This window comes from Hylobates moloch, unplaced genomic scaffold (assembly GCF_009828535.3).
Source record: "Hylobates moloch isolate HMO894 unplaced genomic scaffold, HMol_V3 SCAFFOLD_22, whole genome shotgun sequence".
Classification (NCBI taxonomy): Eukaryota; Metazoa; Chordata; class Mammalia; order Primates; family Hylobatidae; genus Hylobates; species Hylobates moloch.
Genome location: NW_026652297.1, coordinates 18,089,132 through 18,110,705, shown reverse-complemented (window position 1 = coordinate 18,110,705; position 21,574 = coordinate 18,089,132). Strand labels below are relative to the sequence as shown.

The window sequence follows — 21,574 nt, the reverse complement described above, 5'->3', positions numbered from 1 at the left end:
TGGTCCCAATCTCAATTTATCTTCTCAGTCACCCAAACAAGAAGCCACGAGATTGCCTTGACCACAGCTCCTCCCTTACCAGTATATGTAGCCTGTTACTAAAGCCTGTTAATTCTACTGCATCTCTTGAATTCCCTCCTCTTCGTTCCCAGGGCCACAATTGTGGTTCTAAGCCCTGAGTGTCATATTAAAGGTATTTTCAATAGTTCTCTATCAAGCCTAATGTATCTTCATGACCCTATCTATTCCACATTTTTTGTTTTTCTTAAACACAGAGTAGTTGGCCAGGCACGGTGGCTCACGCCTATAATCACAGCACTTTGGGAGGCCAAGGGGGTGAATCACCTGACGTCAGGAGTTCGAGACCAGCCTGACCAACAAGGTGAAATCCCGTCTCTATTAAAAATACAAAAATTGGCCAGGCATGCTGGCAGGCGCCTGTAGTCCCAGCCACTCAGGAGGCTGAGACAGGAGAATTGCTTGAACCTGGGAGGCGGAGGTTGCAGTGCACTGAGATCGTGCCACTGCACTCTAGCCTAGGCAATGAAGTGACACTCCATCTCAAAAAATAAATAAATAAATAAATAAAAATAAAATAAACACAGAGTGGGTTGTATCACTTCCATATGTAATAATTGCTGATGACTTCCATTTGCCCCACGTCAAACCAAGCACTCTAAAAACTGGCCCCTGGCCAGGCACAGTGGTTCATGCCTGTAATCCCAGCAACTTGAGAGGCTGAGGTGGGAGAACCGCTTGAGCCCAAGAGTTTAGGACCTGCCCGGCTAACGTAGTGAGGCTCTATCTCTACAAAAAGTACAAAAAAAAAATTAGCCGAGCATGGTGGCACGCATCTGTGGTCCCAGCTTCCCCCAGGAGGCTGAGGTGGGAGGATCACCCCAGGCTTAGAAGTGAGCAGTGATTGCACCACTGGACTCCAGCCTGAGCGATGGAGTGAGACCTTATCTCAAAAAACAAAATCAAAAACAAAAAAAAAACTGGCCACCCGTTTACACATGTGGTTTCACCTCCCTGAAGCCTGTATTCCAGTCACGTGTAACTCCTCGTTATGTCCTGAACATGCCCTTGTGAAACTCTTTCTGTCTCATGGCAAAGTCTTACTCACCTTGCAGGCCAGCTCAATTCTCAGAAGACTTTCCAAACTCTTTCTCTTTCAAATAGAATATACTCTGTTGACTGCAACTTTCTCTTTGTTTCAACAGCATTTCTTTTGCACCTCCATTTTAGTAGTTATCGCAGTATCTTGTAATTACCTTTCTGGTTCTCCTGCTAGACACTGAGCTCCTCAAGGGCAGAGATTATGGAACCTCAGCATCCAGTACAGCCTACCTGGTACATGCGTGCTCACCACATGTCTAGAGAGGAAAGAAGGAAGGATAAAGAGCAGAAAAGCATGTTCCATCAGACTGCTATGACAACACAGCCCATAAAAATAACTGAAAATAAATTTCTAAATACGGAGTCAGCCATGAAAATAGATTTTTAAGGATCACTAGTATCTGCCTTCCTCATTTCCAATGAGTCCTTTCTTTCCCTCTTCAATTTCATTTAGTTCCCTTAAACTTATATTAAATCTATCTGCAGTTCTAATGAGACTGTCTCTCAGGGTATAACTTAAAATCACCTTTTCATGATGCTAAGAAGTATCCTGGCATCATCAGAAAATACTGGACTAAGAGTTGGGAACTTATAAGTTCTAAGTCATTAATTTTTTTCTACAAACATTTATTAGTACTTGTTATGTGCCAGATACTGTTCTCAGTGCTTGAGATACATTCATGAACAAAAAAGACAAAAGTTCCTGCCTTTGCGAAGCTTGTATTCTACTAGAGGGAGAGAGGGATAGATAACAAATAATAACCATAAGTGTTTTGGAAGATGAGGATCACAATGGCCAATTTGAGGTGAAGTGAAGGAGGATGTACAAGATGCACTGTTAAATGGGAAGGTCTCATGGAGATGAGATTTAGGCAAAGAAAGCAAGGGATGTGTGGGAGAGCATTCAGGCCGTGATAACAAGTATAGCAAAGTCACTAAGGCAGGCCTGCTTGGCATGTCTGAAGAACAGCATAAAGTTTATGAGGCCGGAAGTGAGTGAGTGAAGGGAAGGTGATAGGAGAGGAAATGTGAGGGGACTCATAGGAGACAGATGATGTGGATCCTCATAAACTATCATCATTAGAACTGTAGCTTTTATTCCAATTGAGCATTCATTGCAGATTTTGTTTTAAGGAGAGAAGTGGGATGATTTGACTTTAAGTCATTTGACTGCTGTGTTAAAAATGGATCGTGGTCTGGGTACGGTGGCTTATGCCTGTAATCCCAGCACTTTGGGAGGTGCAGGTGGTGGTGGGTGGATCACCTGAAGTCAGGAGTTCATGGTCAGCCTGGCCAACATGGTGAAACCCCGTCTCTACTAAAAATAGAAAAAAAAATTAGCCAGGCATTGTAGCAGGCACCTGTAATCCCAGCTACTGAGAGGCTGAGGCAGGAGAATCCCTTGAACCTGGAAGGCAGAGGTTGCAGTGAGCCGAGATGGTGCCACTGCCCTCCAGCTTGGGCAACAGAGCAAGATTCCATCTCCCAAAAAAAAAAAAAAAAAAGGATTGTGGCCTTGTGGCCAGGTGTGGTGGCTCACGTCTGTAATCCCAGCACTTTAGGAAGTCGAGGCAGATGGATCATTTGAGCTTAAGAGTTCAAGACCAGCCTGGGCAACATGACGAAACCCCATCTCTACAAATAATACAAAAATTAGCTAGGCATGGGGGTGCATGCCTGTATTCCCAGTTACTAGGGAGGGTGAGGTGAGAGGATCACTTGAGCCTGGGCAGTCGAGGCTGCATGAGCCAAGATCATGCCACTGCACTCCAGCTTGGGTTACAGAGTGAAACTCTGTCTCAAAAAAAAAAAAAAAATTACAAAGGAGAAAGGATAGGTAGAAACAAGGGAACAAATAAGAGGCCATTATAGTGATCCTGGCAAAAGACGATGGTGGTTCAAAGCAGGGTGGTGGCAGAGAAGAAAAGAAGTCAGTGTTGGGATATATTTTTCAGTAGGACCAATAGGATTTCCTGATAGTGTAAGCTGTGAGAAAAATAAAGGAGTTAAAGAAGACTCCAAGAGTTTTATCCTAAGCCAACAGAAGAAGGGAGTTTCCAACAACTGAGAAGAGGGAAGGGTCTGGGAAAAGCAGATTTGGTGTGGGGAATGAGGATGGGGAGATCGAGAGTTCAGTTTTGAACTTGAGATTGAAATGCCTATTAGATATCTAAAGAAACATATCAAGTATACAATTGGATATACGAGTCTTGAGCTTAAGATAGATGTCAGAGCTGGAGATTTATATTTGGAAGCAATTACTGAATAGATGGTTTTTAAAATCATGAGACTGATAAGATCCCAACCCCAATACGATTATCTGCTTAACCATAACCAGATTATCTAATTGCTCTGCTTCTTATTTTCCTCATTCTCTTAATGATAATGTCAGGTGAAATCAGTGATTTTCACCTGTGTTGTATGGTGCCCTAGGGTTCTGTAGAAAGAGCTGATGGGATCAGAGGGATGTTTGCTCTCCCATTGCCTAAGCCAACAAGAAACCCTATATTTTTACAATGAAAAGACATACATTTAGAGGTGGTACAAACTGGTATTTATGATGTGTATACTATAGTGGACTAGGGTGCGTGTGTAGGAGAGTAACTTCCTAGATGAAATAATGAATTAGCATCTCATTATGAAATGGCCCCAAATATCTGCTTTTACTGGTCAGCTATCAAAGGAATATGTGTAAATAAAGGTACATATTAGAAATAGTACACAGTTATGCTGGAAATGTTTGCCATAGACAAAATGTGCACAAGATCTCCTCTCTAACAAATATTTACCTAAAAATCAAATTTAAAAATCGAAGGATTTCATTTGTTTTAGATCCAATTGATTGCAGTTGAGCATTCAGAATTTCCTTTGACCCTGAGACCATGGACAATTGGTAATTTAACTATAAAAAATGCATAAAGTTAGTGCTATAAGAAGACTTAGAAATACTCCAGCTAATTACCCTCCCTTTTCAGTGGGGAGCTGAATCTGAAGGGTCAAAGGTTATGCTGGAACTGGAACTTAGGTCATCCCCTGACTCCTAGTCCCGTGTTCTTTTTAACCACACACACAATGCTGATTTCAAGGCCTCTTTAGCAACTCCTCTGAAATTTGCAGTTAAGGCAGAAAGCAACACTCACATGTGATCTTCATATTTTCCTAATGCATTAATTTTACATTAATACTTTTCCTATTTTCCCACAGTTCTAAAGGTCATCTTTGCTGTTGCCTTTTGCCTGATATCTGCTGTCCTAATGGTACTGCTGTTTATCCACATTCGCCGTGGACTCTGCCGGCAGAGAGAATCCTATGGGAACATCTGAACAGACAGCTGGATAAACCAGGCCAACCTCCTGTGACACAGCATCTCTCAGTGGTGCCGCATCTAAAGGACAGGCTTTTGCCATGTGGGCATTGCCGTCCTCACACCCTGCCTTTTGAATCTGCCTAGAGCAGGGTCTGAACTCACAGTGACCCACAGACTGCTGCTGGATGAACACTCAGGCTACCTAGGTCTTCTCATAATGGAATGGTAGTGCAGGCTGCTTGTTCAGCTAGAAAGAGGCTGTTATGCATAGGATGCTTGTATTCTCCGCCACAGTTGTCCAGAGAGAAATTAGAAGCCAAACTCCAATCAGCCTTTTACCTGCAAAGAGTGAAGGGTGAGAAGGTGGACAAAGACATAGATTAGAAAAATACTGGATATTGGGGGAAGTTAGACTAGAAGTATTATTATACAGGTCGATTCTTATGAAAGAAGACCCAATCATAAATTATAAATAAACTTTTTATTTAGCTATTAAGTAGGTTTAATACACATACACACACACACACATGCACATGCATGCACACACACACGCACATGCATGCACACACACACACACAACTGAAAAGAAATTTCTGCCCAGTGTTTGATAGCAGAAAGATTTCTGTTTGTGTGTCTGTATATTAACACACATATATACACATATCCATATTTAAAATGTCTACAGAAGAGGTATTTAATTCTCAGAAACTATAATATCCCCCACTTTATGTATGACTCAGGTCATCTGCTCACAATTTCTATAGTGGGGATTAACTGGAAAATACACATAGCCACTATCAGATACCTCCAGTATCAGATCTGGGTATTTTTTAAGTTTCCATTTTTATTGCATTTAAAATTGTAAGATCTTACTTTCATAAGGGCTAGTCATAGCTCAACTGAGGGTTGACAGCCCACTGTCTCAGCCCTGCACTGGCTTTGGGCTCATGACTTAGAACAAGTTTTTTTATATCTTTTTTTTTTCCAGACACATGGTCTCACTCCATCACCCAGGCTTGAGTATAGTGGCATGATCATAGCTCACTGCAACCTCTAACTCCTGGACTCAAGCAATCCTCCCACCTCAGTCTCCCAAGTAGCTAGGACCACAGGTGCACACCATCACTCTCAGCTAATTCTTTTATTTTTTGTAGAGACAGGGTCTCGCTATGTTGCTCAGGATGGTCTTGAAATCCTAGCTTCAAGCAATCCTCCTACCTTGGCCTTCCAAAACACTGAGATTACAGGCATGAGCCATCACACCCGGCCTAGTTCTTTTATATCTTTTACCTTGGTCTCCTAACCTAAAAATGAAGAATCTGAATTAGATGAACATAGAAGTCACAGCTAGCTCTCATATACTGTGAATCATTTTTCATTTTATGCTCTAGATGAGCATTGACCAAGCAAGCACTGTCAAGGACGGTAGTATGGTGGCAAGCTGAAAATTTATGCTAAACAATTTTAATCTGCCCTGAACCCCCAGCCATCCAGTTGGTGGGACATTGAATCTCACTCCTCAGTAGGGTTCTCTACCTACTCAGGTCCCAGAGAATAGCTGGTGGGAGGAGTCTGAGAAGAGTCCTCTAGACCGCTGTCCATGCTGGTCTCTGTTAAGTTCACCATCCTTGCCCACATGGTCTTCCGATGGTAGGCAGGGGATATCTGTGCCATTGCTCCCAGGACTATATTCTTGGAGTCCACCAGCCTGAGACTGTGCAATCCTGGGGTGATGCTTTTCCCCAGCACAGAATCGCCCCCACCGCCTCCCAGAACCTGACTCCATCTGTTAGTCTCAGGAATCTTCCTCTCCCCTTGGGTCCCACAGCTTCTACCTGTTAAGTTTCATGCACTTACTTTCTACATAACTCACACTGAGCCAAGGTTATTGCAAACAAAAGGCTAAGAAGGAGTTGTCTTCTCTTGCTTGGCAATGTCTGCTTCCTGATGCAACACAAAAACCACCTAGGTAAAAACGAAAACAAAAAACACAAGATGTGGCTACCTTCTTAGCTTGGGAAAGGGAAAAATATCTACAGCAGCAAGAATAAAGGACAAATTACTGCCTTGATAAAGTAGCCAGCCATATCAGTACATAAGCCACAATATCTTATGCTAATTCAACAAACATGGATGAGAAAACTATTATTTGCTAATCACTGACCTAGATGCTAAATTGTCCTCCCAATTGTGATTATTAATTGCTTGACTCCAACACCAACCTTATACAGGGTTGGTAGAATGTAAAAGTAAGAACTTTCACAACACTTTTTCCATATCATCTTTTTTTTTTTTTTTTTTTTTTTTGAGAGAAAGAGTCTTGCTCTGTCGCCCAGGCTGGAGTGCAGTGGCGTAATCTCGGCTCACTGCAACCTCTGCCTCCTGGGTTCAAGCAATTCTCCTGCCTCAGCCTCCTGAATAGCTGGGATCACAGGCCTGTGTCACCACGCCCGGCAGATTTTTGTATTTTCAGTAGAGACGAGGTTTCACCATGTTGGCCAGGCTGGTCTCAAACTCCTGGCTTCAAGTGATCTGCCCGCCTCAGCCTCCCAAAGTGTTGGGATTACAGGCATGAGCCACCACACCTGGCCCATATTATCTTTTAATCCTGCTGTCAGAGACGTGTGAACCACAGCAACTCCATTTTGAGTGAGGGCTAGCAAAATGAGGCTGGGACTTGCTGGGCTGTGTTTCTAGAAAGTTAGGTATTCCTGGCCTCTAGATGTTTATGGTTAAGGGAACAAATTAATAATGTTTACTAAACAGACCCAGACTTGGGAGTGTCCAGATATCCCCATATCTGGAAAACAAAGGCATTTCTAATTTTGCTTTAAAGATAGCAATATTAATTCTTGCAAAATATAGTAATTAAGAAATCAATCCTTTATCACAAACCCTTGTAGCAGAGCTCATCTCCCTATATATACAAGCATTGAACCTGCTTTATCGCTATAGAGCATTTAGCACTATAGAGGGTAAATGCATTCCTCCTCTTACTTTTGGGAACGTCCTACTCTGTCAATGGAGTAGCTGTACTTTCACTACTTTACTTTCTTTATAAACTTGCTTTTACTTTGCACTGCAGACTCGCTCTGAATTCTTTCTTGTGCAAGATCCAAGAACCCTCTCTTGGGGCCTGGATCGGGACCCCTTTCCTGTACATATTTCTGGTGATTGCACAAGGGACTACAGCGCAGAAACCCCTGGTAAGTGGTGAGGTCCTGTAACGCTGCCAGTGACTAAAAGGACCTCTATTTTCTGTTGGTTCTGAGGGATTTTTTGACATCCTCATTTCTCTTCCTTCTGTCATCGCTTTTGATTATTGTAAAGAAAACTCTCACTCCCAACTCCGTTTGTTTTTTCTACTTTCCACAGAGCTACTTTGTTGATAAACACTGTAATTGTATTTCATCCTTCATAGCAGAATAAAAAATCACAACTGACAAATGCTCTATAGTGATAAAGCAGAGAGCACGAATGTACTGTAATCTCTCTCAGGAAATAAGCTAACTGAATCACTTCAACAAGAGAGAATGTAAATTCTTTCTGATGATAAAAGTGACTTTTTCAGATGGGTCAGGGATAATCAGTCCAGTTGCCCTGATAACAAATGCAGCTTGAAAGACAATCACTAGAGCTGAGGTCACCTCTTCTTCGAAATGTATTTCTCATTTGAACCACTACAGATGCTTTGAACAGGATGAGAATAAGGCAGTAATTATCACATCAATGGAGGAACATTCCTTAGCATAAAAACAGTCAGCAATATATACACAGGAAAGTACTAAGGAAGAGTTGTAGATGGGCTATCCCCAGCTAGAATGGCATTGCATTAAGAAAATATGATCATAAAAAGAATAATTTGTGTCTTTAGAAGAGTACGAGCATTAGAGGCAAACATTTTACTGGAAGTCATTCAACCAACAAATCTTTTTTTTATTTTAGAACTGGTATTTCTTCTCCCTGAATTCAGTCATGTTTCCTACTCTCCCAACTTCCTTTCTATCTTGTTCTAATATGTTAGCATTGATTCCTTCTCCATTGCCAGGGAGGTTTCTTAGTAAATGAATGCCAGAGTGTTATCATTTTCTTTCTTTGACTAGGAAAGGCAATTCCCCGACCCCTTGCACTTCCCGGGTGAGGCGATGCCTCGCCCTGCTTCGGCTCACGCATGGTGCACTGCACCCACTGTCCAGCACTCCCCTGTGAGACGAACCCAGTACCCCAGTTGGAAATGCAGAAATCACCCGTCTTCTGCATCGCCCACGCTAAGAGCTGTAGCCTGGAGCTGTTCCTATTCGGCCATCTTGGCTCCACCCCTCATTTTCTTTTTTAAAAACTCTCTTTTCGAAAATCTCATTTGAGCAATAATGGATGTGTGCAACATTTTAGTGTTTTAGACCAGGGCTGTCTAACAGAAGTAGAATGAGGGCCACAAATAAAAGCCACAAATGTAATTTTAAATTTTCTACTAGCCACATTTTTAAAAGGTAAAACTGCAAAGATTAAATTAATTATAATAATAAAATTGGATTAACCCAATGCATCTAAAGTATCACTTCAATGTGTAATTAAAAATTGTTAATGAGATATTTTATGTTTTTTTATATTAAGTATTTAAAATCTCATGTGCATTTTACCCTTGCAGCACATCTCAATGCAGACTATCCACATTTCAAGTCTCAATAGCCACGTATGGCTAGTGGCTACCATATTGGACAGTTCTGCTTTTGATCATTAGATGACAATCTTTTTGAAGCAGAAAGAATGTGTTTTTTGTTATAATTCATAAAATCCACTTTCAGATTATTGTGAAGAAATAAAAATCATTTTTATTATGTGTCTACATCTTACCATTTTTGTGTACGGTTGAATTGAAAGATTTTTCTGAAATGCTTTTATTTCTAAATTTATCTTAGTAGCAGCCCAAACCTTTTCCAAAACTACCATAAACTAAATGGATTAGCTCCTCTTCTTATGAAATGTCTTCAGAAGGAATATGTTAACACGCTTAGAAAATAAGGACTACTAGATTTGGTGGGGGGGGCGGGGGTGGTTAGATTTTAAAAGTGAAATTACAATTTTGATTGCTGCTGGGCGCAGTGGCTCACACCTGTAATCCCAGCACTTTGGGAGGCCATGGTGGGTGGATCACTTGAGGTTAGGAGTTCGAGACCAGCCTGGCCAACATGGTGAAACCCCATCTCTACTAAAAATACAAAAATTATCCAGGCATGATGACGCCCGCCTATAACGCCAGCTACTCGGGAGGTTGAGGCGTGAGAATTGCTTGAATTCGGGAGGCAGAGGTCTCAGTGAGCCAAAGTTGCGCAGCTGCACTCCAGCCTGGGTGACAGAGCGAGATTCTGTCTCAAAAAAAAAAAAAAGACTGCAAGTAATCTGTATTTAAAACAAAAATAAATGCAGATAATACAATAATACAGAAGTATATAAAATGCAAAGTGAAAGGTCTTCCTAACCAGTTTAAATCACTAGTGGCAATCCTGTCAACAATACCTGGTTTTATTTCTTCTAAGGAGAGGCATTAATTTTATAAAATATACTTTTATTTTCTGAAATTTTCACATCTTTCCCTTCTTTTATAACCCATGGTGTCCTCTTTCTTGTATTGTTTTTTTTATTTCCCTGAAGCAATTTTTTTAAAAGATGCATGAACAGTAAGCATTCTGACCCTAACATATCTAAACATGTCTACAGTGTGCCCTCACACTTACCTATTAGTTGGCTGGGTATATTCAGGTTGAAAATCATTTTCTACCAAAACGTTGAAGGCAGTATTCTGCTGTCTTCCAGCATACAGGATTGCTGATGAGAAGTCTATCAGTCTGATTCTCATTCCAATGTAAGTAATCTGTTTTGCTTTTCCTAATTCTTTTAAGATATTCTCTTTAGCTTAGAGTTCTGAAATTTCACCAGGTTGTGTTTAGGCATGGGTATTTTGGGTTTTTGTTTGTTTTCTGTGTAATTCTGTATGGCTGACATGATTTTTTTCCATCTAAAGACATTTGTCTTTCTCCAACTAAGAAAAATTGTGTTCTGGAACTTGAATTTCTTGGGTCTATCCTCCGTGCCTCGACTTTTCTCTCATATTTTCCACCATTTATTTTATTTCTCTACATTCTAGTAAATTTCGTTTTCCAGAACATCAACTTGGTCTTCAGCAAATCCATTATTCCTGTTTTACTTCCAAGTATTCTTTTCTTTGGTATTTACTGATTGTTCTTTTTTTCACAGTAGCTGTTTTTTGTTTGTCTGTTTTCAGAAATGGGGTCTCACTCTGTTGCCCCAGCTGGAGTGCAATGGCACAATCACAGCTCACTGCAGCCTCAAACTCCTGGGCTCAAGGGATCCTCCTGCCTCAGCCTCCCAAACAGCTGAGATTACAGGCACATGCCACCACACCTGACAGCCTCATTATTTTATCAGTGCAATCTCCTCTTGAAAATCTTTAAGGATACTAATAATCTTTTCAAGTTCTCCTCTGCTCCCTAAATTATCTGTTTTCTCTGGGCTCAGTCATTTGGGTTTATTAATCTTAGACCTTGTTTAATGCTATGGTTTTTTCTCAAATTCTTGTAAGTCATAATCCACAAATGAAGAGCTTGGAGGATTAATAGAGATGGTTAGTGTTGGTTTTCATTTTAGCCATGTATGTGTTTCCCCAAGAAAAGTTCTTCTTGAATAGCTGCTTTAAAATTCTCACATGCTAATTGCAATATCTTAGTCATTTCAGGACCAGTCTTTGTTGTCTTTTCCTACATGGGTTCTGTTTTCCTGTTTCCTTTTATGTAGACCAATTTTGGATTGTGTCTTAGACATTGGAATAATATGTTGTAAAGACTCTGGATGCTGTTCTACTATGTTCCTCTAAAAACTATTTTTTTTAAGCAGGCAGTTAAATTGGCTGAAAAACTGTAATGAGCAGTAACTCAAATCTCAGTCCAATTCTTTTAGTCTTCATTTAGGCTTCTTGGAATCTTCCCTGTGTATGGTTAGTTCAAAGTGTGGAGGTCAGCCACAGCATTTGGGCAGAATTTATATACCCAGTATGGGGTTCCCCTTCTTTGGCTTTCAATTTTGGGGAATTTCCTTCTCACTTTTCAGAGGATGATGGATTTTTTTTTTTTTTACCTGGGTTTTTAGCCATCCACCGCCACCTTTTACCCCTGCATGACACAGATGAGCCTGCCGTCAGGCCAAAAGCCATTAAATAATAATAATAAATAAATAAATAAATAAATAAAAACTCACCTAGCGCCATTCCCTTTTTTCAAATGTTGACTCCTTGCCCCTTCTTTCAATTGCTTTCGACAACTTTCAACTAGCTGTGTTCTATATTTTGCCCAAAGTGTACAGTTATCTGTGGAAGTGTTAGTCTAAAGGAGGCACAAGACCATTGTCTGAAGTGGATACTCTCACTTGATTGGAAAGAGCAGGTTTGAAGTTCCATTTAAGGGCAGGAGTTACAGCAGCAGGTGCCCTGTAGCGTTTGTGAGCAGGGAAGTGGTATGGCAGCTGGGAACATATCAAAAAATAAAAGGAATTTACTCATGGCTGAGGTGAGTGTTTCTGTGTAAATATCTCCTGGGCAGAGTGATTGTAACCTTTTAAAATTTCCCTTCCACGTCTGTGATATGAGTCCCACAATGTCTGCTCTGCTTCCCCTTCAAAGCACAGCAGCCATACTAGGAGGCCTCCCCCTAAAACAGCACCCCCTTTCCACAGAGAGCACTCCTCCAGATTTTATCTTGAAGGAGGCCACCCTGTGTCTATGGAGGATGGTGGGGGATGACCAGCTGATAGGGAATGCACCCTTTAATGGATTACCCTGACAAGTATTCCATAGTTCCCTAATGTTGTATGGATGAGCCAAGTTCCTAGCTTCCCCAGGGCTCCCTTGGGAAGAACCACATTCATCTCTAGTGACTTCAACTCCTCTGTTTTCACTTCTTCATTGGTTTGATCACATCTGCTTATCTTTGAAGAATTTCTCAAAATATCTGAGCTGCTGATGTTCTCTCTAGCACTGTTATGATTTAATTCTTATTTTAACATCTTTTCTATTAATTCAGTAAAAGATTGGGAGAAAGGTAAGTTCAGTACAATAGGTCTTTTTACCCTAAATAGGTGTTGTGCCAAACCCCTATTTACTCCAATGGGGATGGCAGCAGATTCAAGTAGGGACCCAGGATCAGCAAATGAGTCATGGAATTTTACTGGGGAAATTACATACAGGGGAGAGAGTTCAGTGGCGGTTGGCTGATCAGGAGAACTGCAACCACTTGCAAAAGGCATGCAGTTATATTTATATAGCATTTTCACTTAACCACCTCCCCCTAACAAGCCTTACCTGGCAAACCTCATTTAACCCAAAACAACAGGCCTTGATCCCCTGTATGGCCCACAATCCACAGGACGGGCTATGGGTTTAGATGTTTCTCATAGATAAGGAATCAATCTCCGTATTGGCCACTCCCATATTCTTTAGCTCCGAACTCCAAGCACACATTCAGGTGGGTCTGCCATACAGGGTCATTCTCAGGGTATGCTTAAGTTAAGTTATTGCTATCAGGTGCATCTACCATAAAACGGGAAACCTGAACTTGTTTTTCTAGCAAACAGGTCTATAATTGTGTCAAAGTTAAGAACACTAGCCAAGACATTCAGTGAAGGGAAGAAACCAGACATAACACTATGTAAACAATTTAATTTAATCTCACAAACATGTATTAAGTACCTATTGTTAGCCTTCAGTAGGGTCCATAGTTTCTATCATATTTTTAAAAGGGAATCTTAAGAAAAATGCCATCGTTTGGTACGGGGAGTGCAGCACTGAATCACTTATAGCTTCTGCCCTTATGAGTGTCACAGCTAAGTAATTTAACTGGGGTGTTCACTTTTCACTAGTTTATATTATTTTTCTTTCAGAGTTTGAGGATTTGGCCCTTCCTTTTAATAGTTACCCCCAAATTTTGCCCCGTAACCCCACATTTCTGGTTTTAAGCCACAAGGTCTCCCCTCTTTCCAATTAACTTTGCACAATATTCTTAAGACTTGTTTCTGGCCATTGTTCAAAAATACACATTGGGCAGATTCAAATTAGGCCCTCTATAATTACTTGTTTATTATCATAACTAATACAATGGTTGGGGCTAACATAACAGCATTGCTCAATTTAAAGCCAGAGTATTTTTCTTGTGAAGCCCCAATTTAAATTCATTGGTTACAGAAACTCTACCAGAAGTATAACTAAAACAGCAATTCTCAAATTTGAGTGTGCATATGAATCTCCTAGGATGTGTGTTCAAGATTCAGATTCCCAGGTCTCAATCCCAGAAATTTTGATTCAGCAAGCCTACAGTGGGTCCACCAATCTGCCTTTTTACTAGGTATTACACATGATTCCATTGCAGGCAGTTCCTGACCTTGCTTTAAGAAACCCTGCTTCAAGCTATGCAATAAATCTCCAGCTGCTTCCACAGTGGCTGAACTAAATTACGTTCCCACCAATAGTGTATAAGCGTTCCCTTTTCTTTGCAGCCTCGCCAACATCTGTTATTTTCTGACTTTTTAATAATAGCCATTCTGACTGATGTGGGAGGGTGTCTCATTATGGTTTTGATTTGCATTTCTCTGAGGATTAGTGAAATAACTAAAAATAGAACTACCATGCAACCCAGCAATCCCATGACTGGGTATACACCCAAAGGAAAATAAGCCATTCTACCAAAAGATACATGCACTCTCATGTTCATCATAGCACTATTCACAATAGCAAAGACATGGTATCTACCTAGTGTTACAGGATCCTTGGGGTGTTGTTTTTCTGGCTGGAAACTTCTGTGGCCAGTGGCACCTTCACCTGAGTTTTGCCTGGGCCCACTGGGCCCGTTTTGCCCACTTGGCCTGGCAGGCTGTACTCAGCTCATGCTACCAGCCTGGGTCCCACACCTGTCAAGGGTGAGTCAGACGGGGAACGGTGAGGGATGTGTGAGCAAGCATGGGGTCCGGCCACTGCGCACAATCGGACATGCTGGATGCTGTAGCAGGGCAGGCAGCTCCAGGTGCCGGGACAGATGCTGGCTATCTATGAGGTTACGGCAGGACCAGAAACACCGCAAGCAGCTTCTATGGCCGGCAATGGGGAACACAGTGGTGCCCAGAAGCTTGGAGACACCAGGAACTGCAGGACTCCCTCTTTGGGAGTCACAGCCCTGGCTCGGGGAACTCCCAGGTGTGGGATCCCCGAAAGGCCACAGCTCTTCTTTCCTTCTCTTTGCCTGCAATGTGGCGAGCAAGGGGCATGTCTCAGCCTGTTTGTGTTACAGCTGTTTCAGCCTTACTATTCAGTGAGTTCTGAGACCAGGAAGAATGAGGTATGCAGACAAGTGGAGGGTGAGCAAGATGAAGAGGAGCTTTATTGAGCGATAGAACAGTTCAGGGGAGACTGCAGGGGCCAGCTCCTTTCCACAGGCAGGGTGTCCCAATGAAATGGCTCCATTGTCTGGGGTATGTACCCTGGTTCTTTGTCACAATCAAGAAAGAATTCAGGACACAGACACACACGGGGAGTGGGCTCAGGAGTGGAAAGTTTAATAGAAAAAGAAGAGAAAGAGAAAAGGCTTCCTCATGCTGAGAAAGCAGGTTGCCCAAGAAAGGTTCTCTGATTTGGGGAGGAATGCAATCAATTTTGTACAGAAGCTTGAGGAAGCAGTGATTGATTTATGTAGGGCTTAGAGGATTGATTTGACCCGGTGTGCCATTTACATAGCCCGTGAAAAAACTGACCCTCCCACCCTAGTCTTTTATTATGCAAATAAGGCCTCTACCTGGTGGTGGCCATCATACCTGTACACAGTTTTACCTGGAAGTTGTCATGACACTGGCACACGTGGTGACAAGGAAAAGAGGGTGGAAGATGCCATATTGAATGTATCTGGCTTCCAGGTACAGCTGCCAGCATTTACATATAAAAGCTCCTAATTTGCGTATCTATGCCTGACTCTTCAGGCTGCTTTCTGTTAGAGAAGAAATGGTTTGGGGCTGCTTTTTATTAAAGGAAAATTCCACCGAGAACTCTTTTACCCTTTCCAGCTGCCTAAAAATAATTTCTTAATAACTCCTGTATTACCAATGAGTGTTCAGCTTCTAGCAGAGAGGGTAGCTTCTCTCTGCTAAGCAAGTTGTCCCAACAAGTATTCAGCTATCAGCAGAGGGTAGCTCCTTTCTGCAGCTGGTCATCCCAATGTCTGCTCAGGCCTGGCTGAGCCTGGGGCTTTATGGGCCTCAGAAGGCAGGAAGTGCATGCTGATTGATCCATGGGTAGCCATGAGCAGGCCTGCAAAACGTGCCATAAGTTCCCACTCCTGTCCATGGGATTGGCAGCCCAACCCCCAGCCTTCAGGCCCTCCCTGGCCTGAAGGCAGGGCCTCACTGGGGATCCACCCCATTCAGCCCAGGAACCTGTCTGCCTCCTGCTGCCATTCATGGTGCCCAGGCTGTAGCTGTCAAGGGGTGCCTATAGGCCAGTGCTGAGCTGCCCTCAGCACCCCATTGGCTTTCCTCCTATGCTCATCAGAGTCCAAAGTCCACAGGGCGCCAAAGCAGCAGGGGGCTGGCATGTCAGCATTGCTTCGAGGGTGTACACTCCCAGCCGGGCTGCAATAGTGCCCAGGCTTGGCCCCAACTTTGCTCCAAGATAAGAGTGGGTGCTGACAGCAGGGAGAAGCCAGGCAGCAGGAGCAAGCACTTCTGAGCCTGTGAGGATGGTAGGGGCTTCCTGGGCCCCCAGGAATTCCGGATGCCTGGGTCCACAGCTGTGGTTTGGATGGCTGCAGCTGCACAGTTAGTGGAGGGGGGCATTCTGCCTGCTCCAGGTAGCAAGAGGCCCAGGTCTGCAGCCATGGTTTGAGCAGCTGCGGCCATGCTCAGGAGAGTGGGTCTCCTGCCTCTTGCCTGCTCTGTGGAGCAGGAGGCTCAGTTCCACAGCCACAACTTGGGTGGCTGCAGCTGTGCCTGGGAGGGTGGGGCCCCTGCCTGCTCACAGGCTGCAAGAGCACAAGGATGCCCAGATCTGCAGCCATGGCTTGGGCGTTTGCAGAGGCACCCAAGGAGCTCTCATCCCAACTCAGAAAGGGTGGGGCTCCCACTTGTCCCCAGCTCCCACTGGCTCCATGGAGCATGCAGCCCCAGCCACACCTTCCTCCTGCAGCTGGCATGATGGCAGCAGCCACTCCAGATGGCCTCCCACTACCATCACTAGGTGTCCATCAACAGTGAATTGGATAAAGAAAATGTGGTATATATATACCACAGAATACTATGCAGCCATAAAAAAGAATGAAATCATATCTTTTGCAGCAACATGGATGCAGCTGGAAGCCATTAGCCTAAGCAAGTTAATGCAGGAACAGAAAACCAAATACCACATATTCTCACTTATAGTGGGAGCTAAGCATTGGATACACATGGACATAAAGATGGGAACAATAGACACTGAAGACTACTAGTTGGCAGCAGGAAAGAGGGGGGTGAGGGTTGAAAAACTACCTATTGGGTACTATGCTGACTACCTGGGTGATGGGATCATTTGTACCTCAAACCTCAGCATCCCACACTATATCCATGTAATAAATGGATATAGCACAGATACCCCATGAATCTAAATAAAAGTTGAAATTAAAAAAAAAAAACTATGCAATAACCCCCAGGGTGAGTAGAACATGCAGGTTTGTCCACTTAATCAAGATTCTGTGATGTAACTCAGAGGTCTGAAACTACCTTAATTATGTAGGCATTAGGGTGTGTGTGTGTGTGTGTGTGTGTTTTAGAAAAAGGAATAGTTAGAATGGCGATCATTAAAAAGTCAGGAAACAACAGGTGCTGGAGAGGATGTGGAGAAATAGGAACACTTTTACACTGTTGGTGGGATTGTAAACTAGTTCAACCGTTGTGGAAGTCAGTGTGGTTATTCCTCAGGGATCTAGAACTAGAAATCCCATATGACCCAGACATCCCATTACTGGGTATATACCCGAAGGATTATAAAACATGCTGCTATAAAGACACATGCATGCCTATGTTTATTGCGGCACTATTCACAATAGCAAAGAGTTGGAACCAACCCAAATGTCCAACAATGATAGACTGGATTATGAAAATGTGGCACATATACACCATGGAATACTAATGCAGCCATAAAAAAGGATGAGTTCATGTCCTTTGTAGGGACATGGATGAAGCTGGAAACCATCATTCTCAGCAAACTATCGCAAGGACAGAAAACCAAACACCACATGTTCTCACTCATAGGTGGAAATTGAACAATGAGAACACATGGACACAGGAAGGGGAACATCACACACCAGGGCCTGTTGTGGGGTGGGGGGATGGAGGAGGGATAGCATTAGGAGATATACCTAATGTTAAATGACGAGTTAATGGGTGCAGCTCACCAACGTGGCATATGTATACATATGTAACTAACCCGCACGTTGTGCACATGTACCCTAAAACTTAAAGTATAATAATAAAAAAAAAAGGAATAAAGAAGTTGGAAATGAGCTCAAATTTTTAAATGTAATCTTAATAAGTGTCACCTGAAAAGCCAAGGCACTCAAAGAATTAGGCGTGTTTTAAAATGGTGTTTTGAGAACAAAGAGTGATGGCTCCTCAAGAAGATCAACCATTACAATCGTGGTTCCCAAAACTCATTTTATTATTAAATGAATAGTAGTGTGCTTACTGTGATCATATTTGCCAAGCCCAAGCAAGGAAAAATAAACTTTAAAAATCTATAACAAATATAACAAATAGAAGCTTTCGGCATGCCATGGAAAATTTAAAGCCAAATTTTAACATGTGACCCTTTGTTGCTATAACATCTAAAGCTACTTGCCATCACCACTTTCCTCCGTCCCTCTTACAAAGGCTATACAAAGTAAATCAAACTTGAAGTAAAGAAAACCTATTCCAATGTCTCCACTCAGAGATAAGTACTGTGTTTCTATGTATCCTTCTATAAACTCTTTACTTCTGTTTCCTTTATTTTTTAACTTTAATAATGCTACTAAAAGACAATACCTAAAAGTAACTGTATTAACAATGTGCTAACAATGTGAAAATATATAGTCCCATAGTCATGTCCCCATATTTATACTCCCACAAAAGAAAAAATTGGAAAACAAAGTCTGATGTCCTTAATCAATTATCAGATATAAATGATCTAATGATTCAGTTTTCCAGGAAAGTAAATCATTATGATAGGTAAATCATTATGGGAAGTAAAATGTTTTAACCATATTTTTCTTAATACACGAAGCAGGTGTCAGCTGTTGTCATATTCTCACCCTTCTTAAGAAATATCATTAAATTACTGATAATTTTTTTTTTTTTTTTTTTTTTTAGATGGAGTCTCACTCTGTCAGGCTGGAGTCCTGTGGTGCAATCTCGGCTCACTGCAAGCTCCGCCTCCTGGGTTCATGCCATTCTCCTGCCTCAGCCTCCCAAGTAGCTGGAACTACGGGCACCCGCCACCACGCCCAGCTAATTTTTTGTATTTTTAGTAGAGATGGGGTTTCACCATGTTAGCCAGGATGGTCTCGATCTCCTGACCTCGTGATCCACCCACCTTGGCCTCCCAAAGTGCTGGGATTACAGGCATGAGCCACTGTGCCTGGCCAAATTATTGATATTTTTTAAGAAAAGCAACAGAATAGATTTGATAGAGATACTGTTTCTCTTAATACCAAAGGAAAACTAAAATAATAATCCTAGTGTACTTTTCTTTGTTCCCTCATTTTTTTTTCAATCTATACACTAGCATACCTAGCAAATTAAAGTTTTACTTTAACTTGAAATATTTAAGAACATTAAACAAGGCATTTCTTTGTCTTTGGTTGAATTCTTTTGGATTACCAACAGTAATTGAAGGATCAATTATCAAAGAGTTTGAAGAGCTAATATAAACCGCAGACTCACCATACAGTTTTTATTCCAAATGTGTTGATAAAAAGATACTTTGTTTCTTTATCCACTTTGTTTTTATAACACTTAAAAACCAATGCAAACCAAAAAACCTAGTTAAAGCTAGTTTCTGGTTTGTAGTTTTAATTAATTTCCCCTAGGGTAGAAATTAAAGCTGATAAATCACACACACACACTTTGTTGGGGTGGGGGTGGCAGGTGGAGAGGCAGTGTACTTGGGTTAGCTACAGTTAAAAACAGTATTTCAATTCCTCATTTTACTTATTTTATATGTAGACAGGGCCTTAGTGATAAGATGGTGTAAATGATTTAGGATATTCATGTTTTAAAGTGAAGCATAAATATTTTGCAAATGTTTTCTAGTTTGAAGGATGTTCCATTATTAGGATTTTTAGATTAATCTGTATGGTCAAGGAATACCAATGAAACCTGAAGGTTATTTATTTTCTGCAGTGTCATTTTGTCAAATGGTTGGTATTATAATTGTTCTTTTCTTTCTTTTTTCTTTTTTTTTTTTATTTTCAGATGGAGTGTCACTGTGTCGCCAGACTGGAGTGCAGTGGCATGATCTTGGCTCACTGCAACCTCCACCTCCTGGGTTCAAGTGATTCTCCTGCCTCAGCCTCCCAAGTAGCTGGGATTACAGGTATGCACCACCACACCCAGCTGATTTTTGTATTTTTTTTTTTTTTAGTAGAAACGGGGTTTCACCATGTTGGTCAGGATGGTCTCGATCTCTTGACCTTGTGATCTGCCCACCTCAGCCTCCCAAAGTGCTGGGATTACAGGCGTGAGCCACCATGCCTGGCCCCCTCTTTTCTTATTCATTTTATCACCAGTGCATAATTCTTACTGACATTAGATTTTAAAAAAGAATTATGCTATAAATCTTTATAAATTGTATATATATTTCTTAAATATTGCAATTGCCTAAACGTTGTATATTTTAAGGCTGTTTTCTCTTGCTCTCAATGTTGAGGAAAACTATAAACTGACCTATAATGCATCTACTGTTAATGGTTTTGGTTAGTTTGATATTCATTGTTTTTAAAAAGTTTCTAATATGGAAATTTTAACACCTTTTATACAGTACTCTACTATTCAAGATAAAGATTCTTTAAAATATCTCACCAGAACCTTATAATTTTATACTTTGTAATATTTAGTTTCTATAATTTGAGGAAGGGACTTTTTTGTTTGGGTTAAGTAAAAAGCCTTTATTTGATTACCAGCATGAGAATTCACCTTGGTTTCTATTTTATGCATTTGTAAATTTTTTCCCTAATTATATGGAAGCTATTAGAACTTTTGTATTCAATGCTAAATACTAAGTCAAAGGGAGTATAATAGGTAAGTTTTTTCAGTTACTGTGTCTTTAGCATTCAGTCGTTATAAGAAAATGATCATAACAAAATCACTATATTATAAACATCTAATTATTTCATATAATGATTATCATGTACTGCATTGTTACTTTTAAAATAAGCTATTAAACTAGTTTTTATGGTTCAACTAATGCAAAAAAAAAAAAAGAAATATCTGAGACTGGATAATTTATAAAGAAAAGAGGTTTAATTGACTCACAGTTCCACATGGCTGGGGAGGCCTGAGGAAACTTAAAATCATGGCAGAAGGCACCTCTTCATAGGCTGGTAGGAGAGAGAATGAGAGCTGAGTGAAGGGGGAAACCCCTTACAAAACCATCAGATCTTGTGAGAACTCACTCACTATCATGAGAACAGCATGGGGGGAACCTGCTGTTAGGATGGGGACACAGAGCCAAACCATATCAGGGGTTTTCTTCACTCTTGTTATATACATCTTGAAATGACAACTATTGTTAAAGTGATGGAAATTTCATATGGTAGAACAACAGGCAGACTTGTGATCTTATTAAAACTGTTACTATGATTGAGGATTTCTTTCTAAGGGAACACAACATTCTCAGCATTCTCCCCCAAAAAAACAAAAGAAACAGATTTCAAAACAAGGTCAAATGTAATAGAGCGCTTAAAAAATAAAAACCATTAAAATTGTAAAGACAGATTCTACAGGAGAGCCAGATTAAGTTATTACCAATTTAATCTGAAAGTAGATATTGTAGAAAGAAAGAAACAAGCAAAGGGTTGGTTTTACAAAGAT

The 21,574-nt window shown here is 41.2% G+C and overlaps 1 protein-coding gene and 1 long non-coding RNA gene across 2 annotated transcripts in view; one reads left to right on the top strand and one right to left on the bottom strand.

Moving 5' to 3' along the window:
- Positions 1-4,916, top strand: part of ACP3 (acid phosphatase 3) — a 46,437-nt gene extending 41,521 nt beyond the window's left edge. Inside the window, exon 11 of the mRNA XM_032143684.2 lies at positions 4,324-4,916. Coding sequence (XP_031999575.1) covers positions 4,324-4,442 — 119 coding nt within the window. The 3' untranslated portion in view covers positions 4,443-4,916. The remainder of the gene's footprint in view (positions 1-4,323) is intronic.
- LOC131382290 (uncharacterized) overlaps positions 1-21,574 on the bottom strand; it is a 57,014-nt gene that overhangs the window by 31,439 nt on the left and 4,001 nt on the right. Inside the window, exons 2-5 of the long non-coding RNA XR_009211607.1 lie at positions 21,017-21,081; positions 6,284-6,391; positions 4,589-4,765; positions 1,275-1,376 (exon numbers count right to left, since the gene is read on the bottom strand). This is a non-coding gene — a long non-coding RNA (uncharacterized LOC131382290). The remainder of the gene's footprint in view (positions 1-1,274; positions 1,377-4,588; positions 4,766-6,283; positions 6,392-21,016; positions 21,082-21,574) is intronic.